The sequence below is a fragment of the Vitis riparia genome, chromosome 15 (assembly GCF_004353265.1).
Source record: "Vitis riparia cultivar Riparia Gloire de Montpellier isolate 1030 chromosome 15, EGFV_Vit.rip_1.0, whole genome shotgun sequence".
Lineage (NCBI taxonomy): Eukaryota > Viridiplantae > Streptophyta > Magnoliopsida > Vitales > Vitaceae > Vitis > Vitis riparia.
In genome coordinates, this window is record NC_048445.1 from 1420923 (window position 1) to 1438818 (window position 17896).

Below are 17896 nucleotides of genomic sequence, written 5' to 3' on the forward strand. Positions count from 1 at the left end.
TGGAAATTAATTTATACTTTTTCTAACAGCCTATCTTCCACATATTCTCACCTTCCTTTATTTTTCCTCCTCTAATACCATTTTTCATTGGATGAACTCTATTCGGCATGAGAACTTTTTAAAGGTATACAAAGATAGTCACTTATCAATTTTGGATATTATGATTTGATTAATTTTATTATTGGAATAATATTTTCACTGCAATTTCTATAATCTATCTATGGTACCTTCTAGTTAAGCAAATAAAGAAAAAAAAATTGTCCAAAAAAAACAAATTTTAACTATATAAATATATTTTGAAGATAATTAAATTATTATAGCTTTTAAGGAAAAATTAAAAATTTATTTTAATGAGAATAATCGAAATCTAAGTTTAGATTCTATATAAGTTGCACAAAATTCATCAATTTCAATCAATTTCCATATATGATAGTCCATTTGACAGTAATCTTCAAAAACGCTTTTAATTTAAAAAATGTTTTTTTTTAAAAAAAATTGAATATTTGGTAAATTTTAGGAAACATTTTTAAAAATTTTAAAAATTAATTTTAGTGTTAACAAATAATTAAATTAAATTATTATACAGACCTTATATAATATATATGCAACATGATAAGTAAATATTTGCAAAACATGGGTATCAAAGCGATCACCAGTTGTTGTTTTGTGTTATTTCTTTTGATTATTGTTGATGTTGATGGAGCTTGGACCATTTCAAAAGAAGAAGACATGGAATTGGAAAAACAATTGAAGATCCTGAATAAGCCTGCCGTTAAAACCATTAGAGTAATCCAACCACTCTTACATCTTTTTACAATCTAGTTTTCCTTCAAATTACTTTGTCTATTATCATACTAAAATGACTGAAGGATGAACTTTTCAGACAAATTCGGGTCAGATCTTCGATTGTGTGGACATTCACAAACAACCGTCTTTGGATCATCCTTTGCTTAAAAATCATAAAGTTCAGGTAACATCATATATAATTTACCAATTAATTATTCGTCATATTCTAAAAATTCTTTTAAGTACTAATCGTTGCATCTAATTTCCAAACAGATGACTTTTGATGGTTTTCCGGAATCAATAAAAGATAGACCCTTGAAAGGAAAAGGGCTATCAGGGTTTGGTGTAGGGTGCCCCATTGGAACAGTTCCAATTCGAAGAGTAGGAAAGGAAGATCTTATCCGGGCGAAAGCTTTTTCAAAATTACATACGAAAGCATACACAGAAAATAATCACCCACTTGCGGACGCTCCTATACATCTTGTAACCTTTGCCTTCAAATGTTTAACTTAAAGTTAGATTATATTTTCTTAATTTTGAGTCACTTACACAATATTTTGCTACATTAGTCTGCAAAGCTTGCTGCAAATGACAAGCCAATATATGGAGTGACGAGCATATTGAATGTATATAAACCTACACTTCTATCTCCAGACCAAGTTAGTGGCTCTATCATTTATCTCTCCACTGGCTTTGGTGATGACTCCAAGAGTGTTGTAAGCGTAGGATGGGCGGTAAGTATATTATAAACTTTCAATCTTTACTCTGACAAAGTCTTAACCCTAATTACTTTATTTTATTTTATTTTATTTTTTATGACTAATATATTTATAAAATTTTAAAATTTCAGGTGATGCCTCCGGTTTATCGTGACAACTTCACTCATTTATTTGCATATTGGACTGTGAGTTTTAAAGCCTATAAGAATTTTGTTTGATTATTGGAAATTCCGGAGAAAAAGAAAGAAATAGCGGAAATTTATTTTCTTATATTTTTATACAGTAAAAATAAGAATGATGAAACAAATAGTAAGAAAACTTATATAAAAGGTGGGAAACCATTGAAAAATATATAAATTTTTACCAAATAAGAAAAAAAATTATAAAATTTTCTTTTAACGGAGTATTATATTTTTTAAAAAACCATAAAATAAAATATAATTATAAAATTATGGTAGTTTTTAAATTTTGAGTGGAATTCCTTTTTTGAAAAGAAGAGTTCAATGTAAAGGTTCATTTTTATTTTTAAAATATGAATTTAGTATAAAAGTTTTAGAACAAAAAAGAACTGGTTTTTTGAAAAGATGAATTTAATATAAAAAGTGAATTCATATTTTAAAAAGACGAGTTTAGTGCAAAAAAAAAAAAAAAAACCAATGTAATATAAAAAGTGAACCCATTTTTTTAAAAGACAAATTCAAGATAAAAAGTGAATTGATTATTTAAAAAAAAAATAATGTTTAGTACAAAAATAAAAATAAAAATGATAAAAAGTGTCTTATTTTTGTATAGTTTTTAAACAACTCTATTTAATAATATATTTTTAAAAAAAAAATCCTATTCCCTCCCAATTTTCTTTCCTTAATTTTTTTAAGAATCAACCTAACCTTGAAGCTATGTTTGGTTCCCGGAAAATTTGAGGGAAAATGCGAGGGAAAGAAAATACAAAGGAAAAGTAGAAGGAAAGAAAAAGTGAAGGAAAATAAAAAAATAGATTAAAAGTTGATAAATTATTTTTTTTGTTACTTTAAACTCATTTTATTTATTTTAACTTATCAATATAAAGATTAAATAATTTAAAAATATATAAGTTTTTAATTAGTTCTAATTATATTTGATTTTCTTTGATATTTTTCATAAGACAACCAAACATGAAAAAATCATTTTCCTTAACATTTTTTTTCTTTCCTTTGTACTTTTCGGGAACCAAACATAACCTAAGTTAGGACTTTGGTAAAAGATATATCCTTTGTTATTAACTAGATTTGATTTTGATATTATTATTACAGGCAGATAATAGTAAGACCACGGGTTGTTATGATATTCTTTGCCCAGGATTTGTACAACAAAGCCATGAATTTGCCTTGGGTCGAACATTTCCCGGCTCTAACTACCATGGCTCACAAATACACATTAAAGTTCTTGTATCCAAGGTTGGTAAATCCATATTTGTTATTAATATTGTTTTCAGGCTATGTTTTGGTATCTAAAAATAGAATGTTAAAATTAAAAAGCTAAGTCCAGTTGGTTGACCAATTGTTTTTAAAATAGTTTCCTATTTTCTAAAACAAAAAAAAAAAATGTTTAATAAACAGAAAATAAAAAATAATAATTTTTTTCTTGAAAACAAAATAAAGTGTTTACAAAATATCTTTCAACTAATATTTTTTAAAAATTTAATTATAAAAATATAAAAAATAATTAAAAATAAAATATTAGAGATAAAAATTATTTTTAAAAATATATAAAATAAGTTAACAATATTTTAAATTCTTAAACATATTTTTATTTTAGGACACATCAAATAACAATAGAAAAAAAAACATTATAAAAAACTATTTTTTAAAATTATTTTAAAAAACATTTCGCAACTAGAATCCTAAGACAAGGGTATTATTTTTGTTTTTTGGTTTTTATCTCTAGGATTCCAAATCAGGTGATTGGTATCTAAGGGTGAATGGCGCAAGTGTTGGGTACTGGCCTAAAGAGCTCTTCAGAGGAGCATTTGAGGTTGCCAAAGAGGTAAACTGGGGAGGAGAAATATTCAGCCCAAGGCAGCCTTGTCCGCCCATGGGGAGTGGCCATTTTGAGTCGGAAGGTATTGGTGGGGCATGCTACATAAGTGGTATGCGGTATCAAACTGCCGCTGGAGGGTATTTTGAAGACATTGACCCTGAACTTCAGGCTCTTGTTGACAGACCTCACTGCTATAACGTTTCCATGCCCAGTTATCTTAGTGAAATCACTGGTTATACATTTTTATTTGGGGGTCCTGGTGGCCAATGTTGAATCAACTTAGCTCATGATCTTTCTTTATTCAGTTTCTAACTCAATTCCAATAATAAAGCAATGCTTTTTCATTATTTCGGTTTAGTCTATCGCAAGTTACCATACTTTATAGCTAGGTGTTATTTCAATGGTTATCATAACGTCTCTTGAGGTCAGGGATGCAACTCAGTTGGTGAGTTTGAGTTTACACCTGACCCAAGTCTAACTCGAATTAACAAATATCTAATTTGAACCTTAATCTCTAATAGACCTCTTGAGTTGAGTTTGGGTCAGGCTCGGTTTGAATGGGTGATTGTATTAATCAAAGTTGAGTTTGACCAACATATTGTTGAGATATTAGGAATGTTTTCCTTATATCATTCAGTGTTGAGCTATTAGGAATGTTTAGATATTAGGAAAGTTGAGATATTAGGATATTAGTTGTTCTTTCCTTATATCATTTTTTTCTTTGTATTATTCTTTTCCATTCTTAGAACGGTAATTACCAAGTTAAATAATAAATATTACGTCATTTTTAAATAATAACAAAAAGTTATTTATCTTTTTAGATAATAACAAAAAAAAAATCTACTTATCTTTAGGGACAAATAAAATAATACCTAATATAATTAAATTTTATATATATATATATATATATATATATATATATATATATATATATATTTAAATTATTTGAAATGATATTAATTGAATATTAGTATATAAAACAATACAAATTATAAATATTATAAAATATTAAATTGGTTAGAGGTGATAAAATTTAATACAATTTTACAACATGACACGAACTCAATATACTTTTTACAGGTTTAAGTTGAGTATCATAGGGTTTGGGTCAAATTAGTGTCAACCTACCTAACCCATTTAATAAAGATGTAATTTTTGGGTCAACTTATATGACATGAATTTGATCCAAATTAACTCATTTAATAATCTTGTTGATTAAATTGATTAAAACATTAAATTATTTAACTCATATTTAATTCATTTTAAATTTATTTTTAAATAAATATATTAATTAAGAAATAAACATTTATGATTGAGAAATAATATAAACTTATATGAAACCTGACTCGATTTGATTATTAAACAAAAAGACCTGAGTTTATGTTTTTTAAACAATTATTATTTATACCTTATTTGAATTGACCTATATGGTAGAATATTTAAGCTTTAACGACATGAGTACGATGCACCAACATAAATTGACGCCCATCAAATTGACTACGAGTTAAATTAAATTGTCAAACCCTTTGATTAAGCCTAACTTGAATTGAGTTCAAGTTGAGTAAGTCTAATCCAAGTATAAAAAATACTTGTACAAACAATCATAGAATTGGATAAAATTAATAGGCTAAATTGCATTATTAGTCGAGCTGACATGTACTAATTGAAAAAAAAAAGTTATTTGATTAAAATAATATTTGAAAACCTAATTTTTAAAATTTAATTTCTCACTTTTTTTTAAATCCCATTTGGATAAAAATGCCCTTATTATTTTTTTGTAAAAATAAATCTTTTTTTTAAAAACCTATATGTAAATACTTGAAATGATAAAATGTATTTATATTAAAATGAGTTATTTTTTAAGAAAAAAACATAAAAATGGTTAGATTTATAATTTAAAAATTATTTTATTTCTTTTAATTAAATATTTCCAAAAAAAAAAAAAAACACAAGAAGGAAAAAAATATTTCAAAAAGAAAACACAAGGAGGCATTAACGGGGATAACCCAAACAATACCCTGAGTCTCAAAAGATGCTTCGTTGGCGAGTCGGAATGATCAAATCAACTATAAGTACAACCTCACAGCCCATCTGACTATCGCGAGGCCTGACGAAGTGCCATAATAAGTCAAAAGTCTCTAACTCAAAATGTTCTACTGGAGGAATCCATCGTCATCTCAAATGAATGATCTAATGGGGATTCTTAAGAGAATAGTTCGCCAGGGTAACTACTGCGACCTCAACACAACAATATACAGAAGAGTCATGGATAGTAGGACATCGAAAACCCGAAGATTGTGCTCCTTTGGAGGCTCATCTCAGCTAAAATCACCGAAACTGTGATCAATAATGCAAAGAAATATCCCTCGTTCGAGTAATGAAGTTTGTAACAAGTCTGTGAAAAAACAATCATCTCCACAACTAAAAGAGGGAGATATGTCCCAGTATAGCAACTAGTGCATCTAGTTTGTCCTGATAACTCGAGAATAACTCCATGGGGATGTATAAGAGATCTGACATGTACTCCATTGAAATGATGATATAGGAGTCTATGCACCTGAGATGACTTCATCCAAGAATCATGACAATATCAGAAAGTATGAGCTTGACTAAATCACTCAAGAAAGGCTCCACTGGAGAATCAGGACAAAATGAAAGCAAATCATCAATCTAGTGTGTATCACGTAATTAAGGATGATCATGCAAATCAATGGAGATATATAAATCTCAACCGAAGAGAAAATATGTCCTAGTATGGAATCAAATGTGGAATAGGTCGAAAAATCGAATGACCTCAAATCATCCATCATCAAATGTGTAATCCTAGTCAGCCACGTCCATAACTGAATCGGACCCAATAGATCAAGGAGACGTATTCTAGAAGGAGAAGCATGATGACATCCAGATGCCGAAAAGTATGGGTCTGATTGAATGGCTCAAGAGAGGCTCCACTGGGATATCATGACAAGATAACAAACAGGTCATCGTCTCGGTGCGTATCTCGTAAGTGGGGATAAGCATGCAACTCCATGAGGACCTGTAAATCTCAATCGGAACGGAAATATGCCCCAGTATGGCATCAGACGTATGGTTAATCAAAAAATCGGACAACATCAAATTATCCATCATCAAATGTGCAATCCCAGTCATCCATATCCACAACTAAATCGGGTCTAAACATCAAAGAGGTGTCTCCCAGAAGAAGAAGCATGATGATATCTAAATATCAACCAAATCTCAAATGTCTGTCCAAGTAAAGGCTGTCGAAGACGACATCTGATCCCATGACCTCAGGGTGATCTTAAGACACGAGACGTGACATAGGCTAGGGTGATAAGGTAATAGAAATGAAGGGAAAATATGTCCAAATACCCAATGATAAAAATCTCATACCCTCATGTATAAAATGCAACATGTATAGAAAAGCTCGTAAACCATGAACCTAAGGGTGCCCAATGTGAACATAATATCAATAATGAGACAATGAGGCAAATCAAACTAATAATGAGATATGCAAGCATGATGCAAGGGAAATATCAAACTTGGAATATGAAATATCATCTTCCAATTTAATTAAAATAATGAAGCTATTCTTTTATATATGTATATATATATTTTAATCGTATTGTTTATTATACTCTTTTATTTTATGTACTATAAAACTTCAATAAATGAATGTTAAATAATTTAACAACCTAGTTTAAATAATAAAATCTTTTGATTCCAACTCCAAGGTGGTGTACTAAATTAATAACCTGGTTAAATAAATAAATTAGTAATATTTTCATGAATCCTTAAAGGTCTTTATATAATATATATTTAGAAAGTTCATTTTCTTAATTCACTCTTGTAAAAAGGTTTTTTTTTTTTTATACAAATAAAGAGTCTTGCTTATTTTGTTTTCTCTTTTTAAAGATAAACTAAAACAAGTAACAATATCAATTTTTTCAAAAATCATTTTTTCACAAATAAAAACGAGTCTCATCTTCAAGTTTGAACGCATATGAAAAATACGGATCCACAACCACACGTCTTATTTTTAGAAGTCTTTTATCATTTACAATTAATAATTATCTCTTATTTTTTTAATAGTCTCTAAGGCTTTTATGTAAAGTAGAAACATATTACTCTTTATAAATGAATAAATATTTATTTATTAGTAAATTAATAAATTATTCATTTATTGATAAATCAATAACCTCCTTGATATAATAATTTCTCATGGTTTTGAGAGTATTATTTTATAAGAGTTTTACTATACTATCATACTATCTATTGAGGTGACAGACACATAGGAATAAAGAAAAAATATTATATAGTTTTTATTTCCCAAAATTCTCTTCGGGAGAGTCAATTTTTGTGATTTATATATAGCTTTTTTAATGGTACTTTCATTAGAAATGTATTTAAGAAGGTCATGTATTGTGCGCAAGAATGGACATTTCATTCCCTTTTCATTCATTGCATATTTGGATAAATTAAAAAAAAAAAGAAAAGAAATATCGATTCTTTTAGGAAATTTTCATTTCACGGATTTCATTTGATATTAATAAGGTAATCATTCAATTCTATTTTACTTTCAAAGATAGTCACTTATCAATTTTGGATATTATGATTTGATTAATTTTATTATTGGAATAATATTTTCACTGCAATTTCTATAATCCATCTATCGTACCTTCTAGTTAAGCAAATAAAGAAAAAAAAAATTGTCCAAAAAAAAAAACAAATTTTAACTATATAAATATATTTTGAAGATAATTAAATTATTGTAGCTTTTAAGGAAAAATTAAAATTTTATTTTAATGAGAATAATCGAAATCTAAGTTTAGATTCTATATAAGTTGCACAAAATTCATCAATTCCAATCAATTTCCATATACGATAGTCCATTTGACAGTAATCTTAAAAAACGCTTTTAATTTAAAAAATGTTTTTTTAAAAAAAAAATTGAATATTTGGTAAATTTTAGGAAACATTTTTAAAAATTTTTAAAATTAATTTTAGTGTTAACAAATAATTAAATTAAATTATTATACAGACCTTATATAATATATATGCAACATGATAAGTAAATATTTGCAAAACATGGGTATCAAAGCGATCACCAGTTGTTGTTTTGTGTTATTTCTTTTGATTATTGTTGATGTTGATGGAGCTTGGACCATTTCAAAAGAAGAAGACATGGAATTAGAAAAACAATTGAAGATCCTGAATAAGCCTGCTGTTAAAACCATTAGAGTAATCCAACCACTCTTACATCTTTTTACAATCTAGTTTTCTTTAAATTACTTTGCCTATTATCATACTAAAATGAGTGAAGGATGAACTTTCCAGACAGATTCGGGTCAAATCTTCGATTGTGTGGACATTCACAAACAACCGTCTTTGGATCATCCTTTGCTTAAAAATCATAAAGTTCAGGTAACATCATATATAATTTACCAATTAATTCTTCGTCATATTTTAAAAATTCTTTTAAGTACTAATCGTTGCATCTAATTTCCAAACAGATGACTTTTGATGGTTTTCCGGAATCAATGAAAGATAGACCCTTGGAAGGAAAAGGGCTATCAGGGTTTGGTGTAGGGTGCCCGATTGGAACAGTTCCAATTCGAAGAGTAGAAAAGGAAGATCTTATCAGGGCGAAAGCTTTTTCAAAATTACATACGAAAGCATACACAGAAAATAATCACCCACTTGCGGACGCTCCTATACATCTTGTAACCTTTGCCTTCAAATGTTTTAACTTAAAGTTAGATTATATTTTCTTAATTTTGAGTCACTTACACAATATTTTGCTACATTAGTCTGCAAAGCTTGCTGCAAATGACAAGCCAATATATGGAGTGACGAGCATATTGAATGTATATAAACCTACACTTCTATCTCCAGACCAAGTTAGTGGCTCTATCATTTATCTCTCCACTGGCTTTGGTGATGACTCCAAGAGTGTTGTAAGTGTAGGATGGGCGGTAAGTATATTATAAACTTTCAATCTTTACTCTGACAAAGTCTTAACCCTAATTACTTTATTTTATTTTATTTTATTTTTTATGACTAATATATTTATAAAATTTTGAAATTTCAGGTGATGCCTCCGGTTTATCGAGACAACTTCACTCATTTATTTGCATATTGGACTGTGAGTTTCAAAGCGTATAAGAATTTTGTTTGATTATTGGAAATTTCAAAGAAAAAGAAAGAAATGACGGAAATTTATTTTCTTATATTTTTATACAGTAAAAATAAGAATGATGAAACAAATAGTAAGAAAAAAATGAGAATTTTGTTTGATTATTGGAAATTCCGGAGAAAAAGAAAGAAATGGCGGAAATTTATTTTCTTATATTTTTATACAGTAAAAATAAGAATGATGAAACAAATAGTAAGAAAAAAATGAAAAAAATTGTTAAAAGATTTTTCTTAGATAAAAGGTGGGAAACCATCTGAAAAATGTATAAATTTTTACCAAATAAGAAAAAAAATTATAAATTTTTCTCTTAACGAAGTATTATATTTTTTAAAAAACCATAAAATAAAATATATTTATAAAATTATTGTAGTTTTTAAATTTTGAGTGGAATTCCTTTTTTTGAAAAGAAGAGTTCAATGTAAAGGTTCATTTTTATTTTTAAAAGATGAGTTTAGTATAAAAGGTTTTATAAAAAAAAGAACTGGTTTTTTGAAAAGATGAATTTAATATAAAAAGTGAATTCATATTTTAAAAAGACGAGTTTAGTGCAAAAAAAAAAAAAAAACAAATTTAACATAAAAAGTGAACCCATTTTTTTAAAAAACAAATTCAGGATAAAAAGTGAATTGATTATTTAAAAAAAAAAGAGTTTAGTACAAAAATAAAAATAAAAATGATAAAAAATGTCTTATTTTTGTATAGTTTTTAAACAATTATATTTAATAATATATATATATATATATATATTTTTTTAAATCCTATTCCCTCCCCATTTTCTTTCCTTAATTTTTTAAGAACCAACCTAACCTTTAAGTTAGGACTTTGGTAAAAGATATATCCTTTGTTATTAACTAGATTTGATTTTGATATTATTATTACAGGCAGATAATAGTAAGACCACGGGTTGTTATGATATTCTTTGCCCAGGATTTGTACAACAAAGCCAAGAATTTGCCTTGGGTCGAACATTTCCCGGCTCTAACTACAATGGCTCACAAATACACATTAAAGTTCTTGTATCCAAGGTTGGTAAATCCATATTTGTTATTAATATTGTTTTCAGGCTATGTTTTGGTATCTAAAAATAGAATGTTAAAAAGCTAAGTCCAGTTGGTTGACCAATTGTTTTTAAAATAGTTTCCTATTTTCTAAAAAAAAAAAAAAGTAAAAAGTTTAATAACCAGAAAAGAAAAAATAATAATTTTTTTCTTGAAAACAAAAATAAAGTGTTTACAAAATATCTTTCAACTAAGATTGTTTTAAAAATTAATTATAAAAATATAAAAAATGATTAAAAAAAAATCTTAGAGATAAAAATTAGTTTAAAAAATATATAAAATAAGTTAACAACATTTTAAATTCTTAAACATATTTTTATTTTACGACACATCAAATAACAATAGAAAAAAAAACATTATCAAAAACTATTTTTCATAATTATTTTTAAAAACTCTTCCAAAATAGAATCCTAAGACAAGGGTATTATTTTTGTTTTTTGGTTTTTATCTCTAGGATTCCAAATCAGGTGATTGGTATCTAAGGGTAAATGGCGCAAGTGTTGGGTACTGGCCTAAAGAGCTCTTCAGAGGAGCATTTGAAGTTGCCAAAGAGGTAAACTGGGGAGGAGAAATATTCAGCCCAAGGCAGCCTTGTCCGCCCATGGGGAGTGGCCATTTTGAGTCGGAAGGTACTGGTAGGGCATGCTACATAAGTGGTATGCGGTATCAAACTGCCGCTGGAGGGTATTTTGAAGACATTGACCCTGAACTTCAGGCTCTTGTGGACAGACCTCACTGCTATAACGTTTCCATGCCCAGTTATCTTAGTGAAATCACTGGTTATATATTTTTATTTGGGGGTCCTGGTGGCCAATGTTGAATCAACTTAGCTCATGATCTTTCTTTATTCAGTTTCTAACTCAATTCCAATAATAAAGCAATGCTTTTTCATTATTTCGGTTTAGTCTATCGCAAGTTACCATACTTTATAGCTAGGTGTTATTTCAATGGCTATCATAACGTCTCTTGAGGTCAGGGATGCAACTCAGTTGGTGAGTTTGAGTTTACACCTAACCCAGGTCTAACTCGAATTAACAAATATCTAATTTGAACCTTAATCTCTAATAGACCTCTTGAGTTGAGTTTGGGTCAGGCTCGATTTGAACGGGTGATTGTATTAATCAAAGTTGAGTTTGACCAACATATTGTTGAGATATTAGGAATGTTTTCCTTATATCATTCAGTGTTGAGCTATTAGGAATGTTTAGATATTAGGAAAGTTGAGATATTAGGATATTAGTTGTTCTTTCCTTATATCATTTTTTTCTTTGTATTATTCTTTTCCATTCTTAGAACGGTGATTACCAAGTTAAATAATAAATATTACGTCATTTTTAAATAATAACAAAAAGTTATTTATCTTTTTAGATAATAACAAAAAAAAATCTATTTATCTTTAGGGACAAATAAAATAATACCTAATATAATTAAATTTTATATATATATATATATATATATATATAAATTATTTGAAATGATATTAATTGAATATTAGTATATAAAACAATACAAATTATAAATATTATAAAATATTAAATTGGTTAGAGGTGATAAAATTTGATACAATTTTACAACATGACACGAACTCAAGTATCATAGGGTTTGGGTCAAATTAGTGTCAACCTACCTAACCCATTTAATAAAGATGTAATTTTTGGGTCAACTTGTATGACATGAATTTGATCCAAATTAACTCATTTAATAATCTTGTTGATTAAATTGATTAAAACTTTAAATTATTTAACTCATATTTAATTCATTTTAAATTTATTTTTAAATAAATATATTAATTAAGAAATAAACATTTATGATAGAGAAATAATATAAACTTATATGAAACCTGACTCGATTTGATTATTAAACAAGAAGACCTGAGTTTATGTTTTTTAAACAATTATTATTTATACCTTATTTGAATTGACCTATATGGTAGAATATTTAAGCTTTAACGACATGAGTATGATGCACCAACATAAATTGACGCCCATCAAATTGACTACGAGTTAAATTAAATTGTCAAACCCTTTGATTAAGCCTAGTTCAAGTTGAGTAAGTCTAATCCAAGTATAAAAAATACTTGTACAAACAATCATAGAATTGGATAAAATTAACAGGCTAAATTGCATTATTAGTGGAGCTGACATGTACTAATTGAAAAAAAAATGTTATTTGATTAAAATAATATTTGAAAACCTAATTTTTAAAAATCAAAGTTTTTGAAAATTATTTGAAAATTTGAGTTTTAAAAATTATTTGAAAACGATTTTTTTTTTTTTTTTTTAAATGGAATTATGACACAAAAGATGAAGAATTAAGATATCAACATGTGGTCGTTGGATTGTGCACTAGAAGGGTGGCCATGCATAAGTGGGTGCCCGAGGTGCAAAGTGGCTACTTGGAGACCGTGTGGGCTGTGACAAGCTAGGGAGGCTGCTTGATAACTGTGTGGGCTGCGACAGGCTAGGAAGGCTGGTGGTGGTTGTGTGGGTTGTGTCAGGCTAGGAAGGACGATAAGTAATGGGTGACTATGTGGGCTGTGACAGGTGCATGAGGGTAAGCTAGTGAAGGATAGGGGTATGATGGGTTTGGTGACGTAGGGTTGATGGTGGTAAGCTGGTCCCAAGGTATGACTTATTCAACTAAGCAAGTAATACCAGTTTCTTCCACTACAGGAGCTTCTTAATAAGATGAATGGACTGAGCAGACAACATGATTCTTCCAGTTGCTTTCATTTTCATCAAGAATTGGCTACCGATTCAACAAATACTCCTTTAATTGTAAAATCCTTATGGGGTTGAAGGTCTTGCGGCCACCTGAGGACCAAACTACATAACCCATCACAATCGCCTAAAAACTCTGGAGCATCAGGTTTCCATCCATCCTTATGCATTGACCCAGAAAGCCTAGGAATCTGCTGGTTTCACTCACCCAACTCAAAAGGAAGCTTCACACCGACATTCAACAATCTCATATACTCCATCTCAAACCCTGCACGACCCAATAAGAGACTCACAGGAAGGTAAATGAAGGAATAGAGCAAAGACTAGCAGAGTAAAAGAAAAAGAAAAAAAAATAGAAAAAAACCAAATAGAAAATCAAACAAAAATTAAATGCATGAAGCCTCATTTCATATGTCTTTCATGAGCTCGAAGCAAGTGGGGAAAACCTAGAGAAGATTCAAAACATGAATAAAAATATTTCCAGATTGCTACACAATGTATATAGAACAGAGTCGTGACAACCCGAAATTAACCCACGAGAATAGCAGATGAATCAACAACAACGAAGTATATAAAAAGAAATATCCGAAAATCAATAAAGTTCAGCATGTATTCCATATTATCCATACCTAAATCAACAAAGCGATACCAGGCAAACAAGAGGAATGAGAGAAGAAAAGTATTTAATTCAAAATAGGTTTCATGAAAAACTTACCTGGAGTTGCTCCCTATCTACGTTATGCTCATTCCCCTCTCGCTGCTCATTTATTTTCTTTTCTCCTTAGCTCGCTCTCCCCGAGGGAGGCCATACTGGTGTGGATGAGAGTGGTGGTTGTGATCATCGATCGTGGGGATGTGTCTTGCTTTTAAACGAATACCCAGAAAAGAAGTTGTTGTGGTGGCCAAGAAACATCCAAAAAACAATTCAAAGACTGGAAAAGAAATGATGGATTTGACCAGAACCCCAGCTGCAGTCTCCATGCTGTTTTAAAATGGCAGTGGGTATCGATGATGGGTCGTGTATGGGTGTGGTGGTGAGGCTGTTATGGGTGGGATGGTGAGGCTGTTATGGGCAAGGTGGTGAGGTTGTGAGTACTGGATAGTCAATCTATGGAAATGAAGTTGAGGGTTGTGGGTGCATACGTGTTGGGTGTTGAGATAGAGTCACCTACTAGTGTGGGTTGGGTTTTGGCGCTGTGTTTGGGAGCTTGGTGGTTCTCCAGGTCAAAAGCAAAAAAAAATGGTGATATGGGTGAGGTGGTAAGGCTGTCAGTGCATGGAGATGATGGCTACCCTCGTCTTCTTGGGTTTCTTGGGTGAGAATAAAAAATAAATGGTGCTCCTCCTACTCAAAGCCCCTGAACCAAATCCTATTTCAAAAGCAATAATATAATAGTAAAACCAAAAAGACCATTCTCCAAAAAATAGGGGTCTACAAATATGTCTTTCTTCGATAGAGTTCACAAGTATAAGGAATATGAACACTAGAGTGAAAAGAAAACGTGAATAGTAAGTGGAATGAAGTGAACTCTATTGAAAAAAAAACAACCCCCAAAAGTATACAAGTAGAACACAAACTCGCTCAAACCAAACAAATGAACAAAAGGACTCTACATGTGCTCTATATGAGGACACAAGGGGTAAGACATCTAACAATACAATTAAGACCCATGCTATAAGCTCAAAGAGCTATATCACACACAATGAAGGAGAACAAATCCTAGAAAATCACAACTTTGAACTCCTGAAATGTGGCTCTGAACGCCAAAACTGGGATGAACAATTTTGAACAACTAAACTATGACTATGAATGCTTAAAACTTTGGCTTTGAACGCCAATGAGAGAAATGGCTCTAAAGGCCTACAATTCTAAACACCTATAAAAGAAAATGGTGGTTGTGATGCGGGTGACGTCTAAAGGGTAGAAGTGAGTGGCTCTGAACGCCTAAAACTGGAAGAGATGGTTTTGAACATCTATACTGAAGACATGAGTTTGAACGCCTAACTAAAAACATGGCTCTAAACACCAAACTATGAACGATGACTTTGAACGCCAAAATAAAGATATGATGACTCTGAATGGCAACCTGATCAATGGCTCTGAATACCAAACTGAGGGAATATGATGATGGCTTTGAACGCCTAAAACTGATGAAAGAAATGACTCTAAACGCCTAAAATTGGAAAAAATGACTCTAAATGCCTATGAAGGAAAATGGTGGCTCTGAACGCCTAAATTGTAAGAAAATGTTGGCTCTAAATGCTAAACTGAGAAGGAAGACTTTGAACGTCGTAACTGGGAAGAAGTGGTGGCTCTAAACGCCAGACTGAGAATTGACATCCTTAAATGTCAAACTGAGGATGACAACTTTGAATGTCATAACTGAGAAGATATGATAGCTTTGAACGTCAAGCTGTAAAGAGATGGCGGCTTTGAACACCATAACTAAGAAGAGATGGTGGCTCTGAATGCCAAACTTAAAAGAAATGGTGGCTCTAGACGCCCAAGTTGAGAAGAGATAGTGGCTCAGAACACCAAACTATGAAGGACAACTCTGAACATCGTAACTGAGAAAATATGGCGGCTCTGAACACCAAACTGAAAAGGGATGATGTCTCTAAACGCCAAACTAAAAAGAGATGGTGACTCTGAACACCTAAACTGAGAAGATATGGTGGCTCTGAATGCCGCAACTGAGAAGAGATAGTGACTTTGAATGCCAAAACTGAGAAGAGATAGTGGCTCTGAACGCTAAACTATGAAGGACGACTATGAACGTCGCAATTGAGAAGGGATGGTGGCTCTGAACGCCAAACTGTAATGAGAATGGTGGCTCTGAACGCCAAACTGAAAACGAGATGGTAGCTCTGAACGCCAAACTGACACAATAGCTATGAACACTAAAATGAAACAACAACGCTGAACATCAAACTAAGAAAATACGATGACTTTGAACGCCAAACTAAGGAAATGAAGTGGCTCTAAATGCCAAACTAAAAACAAACTACAACTCTGAATGCCAAACTGCAGATACGACTCTGAACGTTGTAACTGAGAATAGACAGTGGCTCTGAACGCTGAGCTACGAGGAAATGGTGGCTATGAATGTCGGACTGTAAGGAGATGGTGGCTCTGAACGCCATAGCTGCAAGGAAATTATGAGGGGGAAATATGCCCCAGTGTAGCGTGCCGCCACAACTCTCAATCCACTGGAATAGTCTGAAAAAGACTCCCTGAGTCTCAAAAGATGCTTCGTTAGCGAGTCGGAATGATCAAATCAACTATAAGTACAACCTCACAACCCATCTGACTATCGCGAGGCCTGACGAAGTGCCATAATAAGTCAAAAGTCTCTAACTCAAAATGTTCTACTAGAAGAATCCATCGTCATCTCAAATGAATGATCTAATGGGGATTCTTAAAAGAATAGTTCGCCAGGGTAACTACTGCGACCTCAACACAACAATATACAGAAGAGTCATGGATAGTAGGACATCGAAAACCCGAAGATTGTGCTCCTTTGGAGGCTCATCTCAGCTAAAATCACCGAAACTGTGATCAATAATGCAAAGAAATATCCCTCGTTCGAGTAATGAAGTCTGTAACAAGTCTGTGAAAAAACAATCATCTCCACAACTAAAAGAGGGAGATATGTCCCAGTATAGCAACTAGTGCATCTAGTTTGTCCTGATAACTCGAGAATAACTCCATGGGGATGTATAAGAGATCTGACATGTACTCCATTGAAATGATGACATAGGAGTCTATGCACCTGAGATGACTTCATCCAAGAATCATGACAATATCAGAAAGTATGAGCTTGACTAAATCACTCAAGAAAGGCTCCACTGGAGAATCAGGACAAAATGAAAGCAAATCATCAATCTAGTGTGTATCACGTAATTAAGGATGATCATGCAAATCAATGGAGATATATAAATCTCAACCGAAGAGAAAATATGCCCCAGTATGGAATCAAATGTGGAATAGGTCGAAAAATCGAATGACCTCAAATCATCCATCATCAAATGTGTAATCCTAGTCAGCCACGTCCATAACTGAATCGGACCCAATAGATCAAGGAGACATATTCTAGAAGGAGAAGCATGATGACATCCAGATGCCGAAAAGTATGGGTCTAATTGAATGGCTCAAGAGAGGCTCCACTGGGATATCATGACAAGATAACAAACAGGTCATCGTCTCGGCGCATATCTCGTAAGTGGGGATAAGCATGCAACTCCATGAGGACCTGTAAATCTCAATCGGAACGGAAATATGCCCCAGTATGGCATCGGACGTATGGTTAATCAAAAAATCGGACAACATCAGATTATCCATCATCAAATGTGCAATCCCAATCATCCATATCCACAACTAAATCGGGTCCAAACATCAAA

General features: G+C 31.2%; 2 protein-coding genes across 2 annotated transcripts; both read left to right on the forward strand.

Annotated features, from left to right (window-relative positions):
• Positions 1-633: 633 nt before the first annotated feature.
• Positions 634-3794, forward strand: LOC117932578. Its single transcript, XM_034853855.1, has 6 exons — positions 634-786; positions 884-970; positions 1060-1167; positions 1356-1520; positions 1637-1690; positions 3429-3794. The coding sequence occupies exons 1-6, from the start codon at positions 634-636 to the stop codon at positions 3792-3794; spliced, it is 933 nt and encodes a 310-aa protein (XP_034709746.1).
• A 4815-nt stretch (positions 3795-8609) lies between these two features.
• LOC117932579 lies at positions 8610-11595 on the forward strand. Its single transcript, XM_034853856.1, has 7 exons — positions 8610-8762; positions 8859-8945; positions 9035-9142; positions 9332-9496; positions 9613-9666; positions 10599-10742; positions 11230-11595. The coding sequence occupies exons 1-7, from the start codon at positions 8610-8612 to the stop codon at positions 11593-11595; spliced, it is 1077 nt and encodes a 358-aa protein (XP_034709747.1).
• The last annotated feature ends 6301 nt before the right edge of the window (positions 11596-17896 follow it).

Bases quoted from the DNA above. Each gene is read 5' to 3' on its own strand.
- LOC117932578 (XM_034853855.1), top strand. From the start codon at position 634: ATGGGTATCAAAGCGATCACCAGTTGTTGTTTTGTGTTATTTCTTTTG. The intron at 1,168-1,355 runs GTAGGAAAGGAA...TTGCTACATTAG, and splicing joins GAACAGTTCCAATTCGAAGA to TCTGCAAAGCTTGCTGCAAA. The intron at 1,521-1,636 runs GTAAGTATATTA...TTAAAATTTCAG, and splicing joins TTGTAAGCGTAGGATGGGCG to GTGATGCCTCCGGTTTATCG.
- LOC117932579 (XM_034853856.1), top strand. From the start codon at position 8,610: ATGGGTATCAAAGCGATCACCAGTTGTTGTTTTGTGTTATTTCTTTTG. The intron at 8,946-9,034 runs GTAACATCATAT...ATTTCCAAACAG, and splicing joins TTAAAAATCATAAAGTTCAG to ATGACTTTTGATGGTTTTCC. The intron at 9,143-9,331 runs GTAGAAAAGGAA...TTGCTACATTAG, and splicing joins GAACAGTTCCAATTCGAAGA to TCTGCAAAGCTTGCTGCAAA.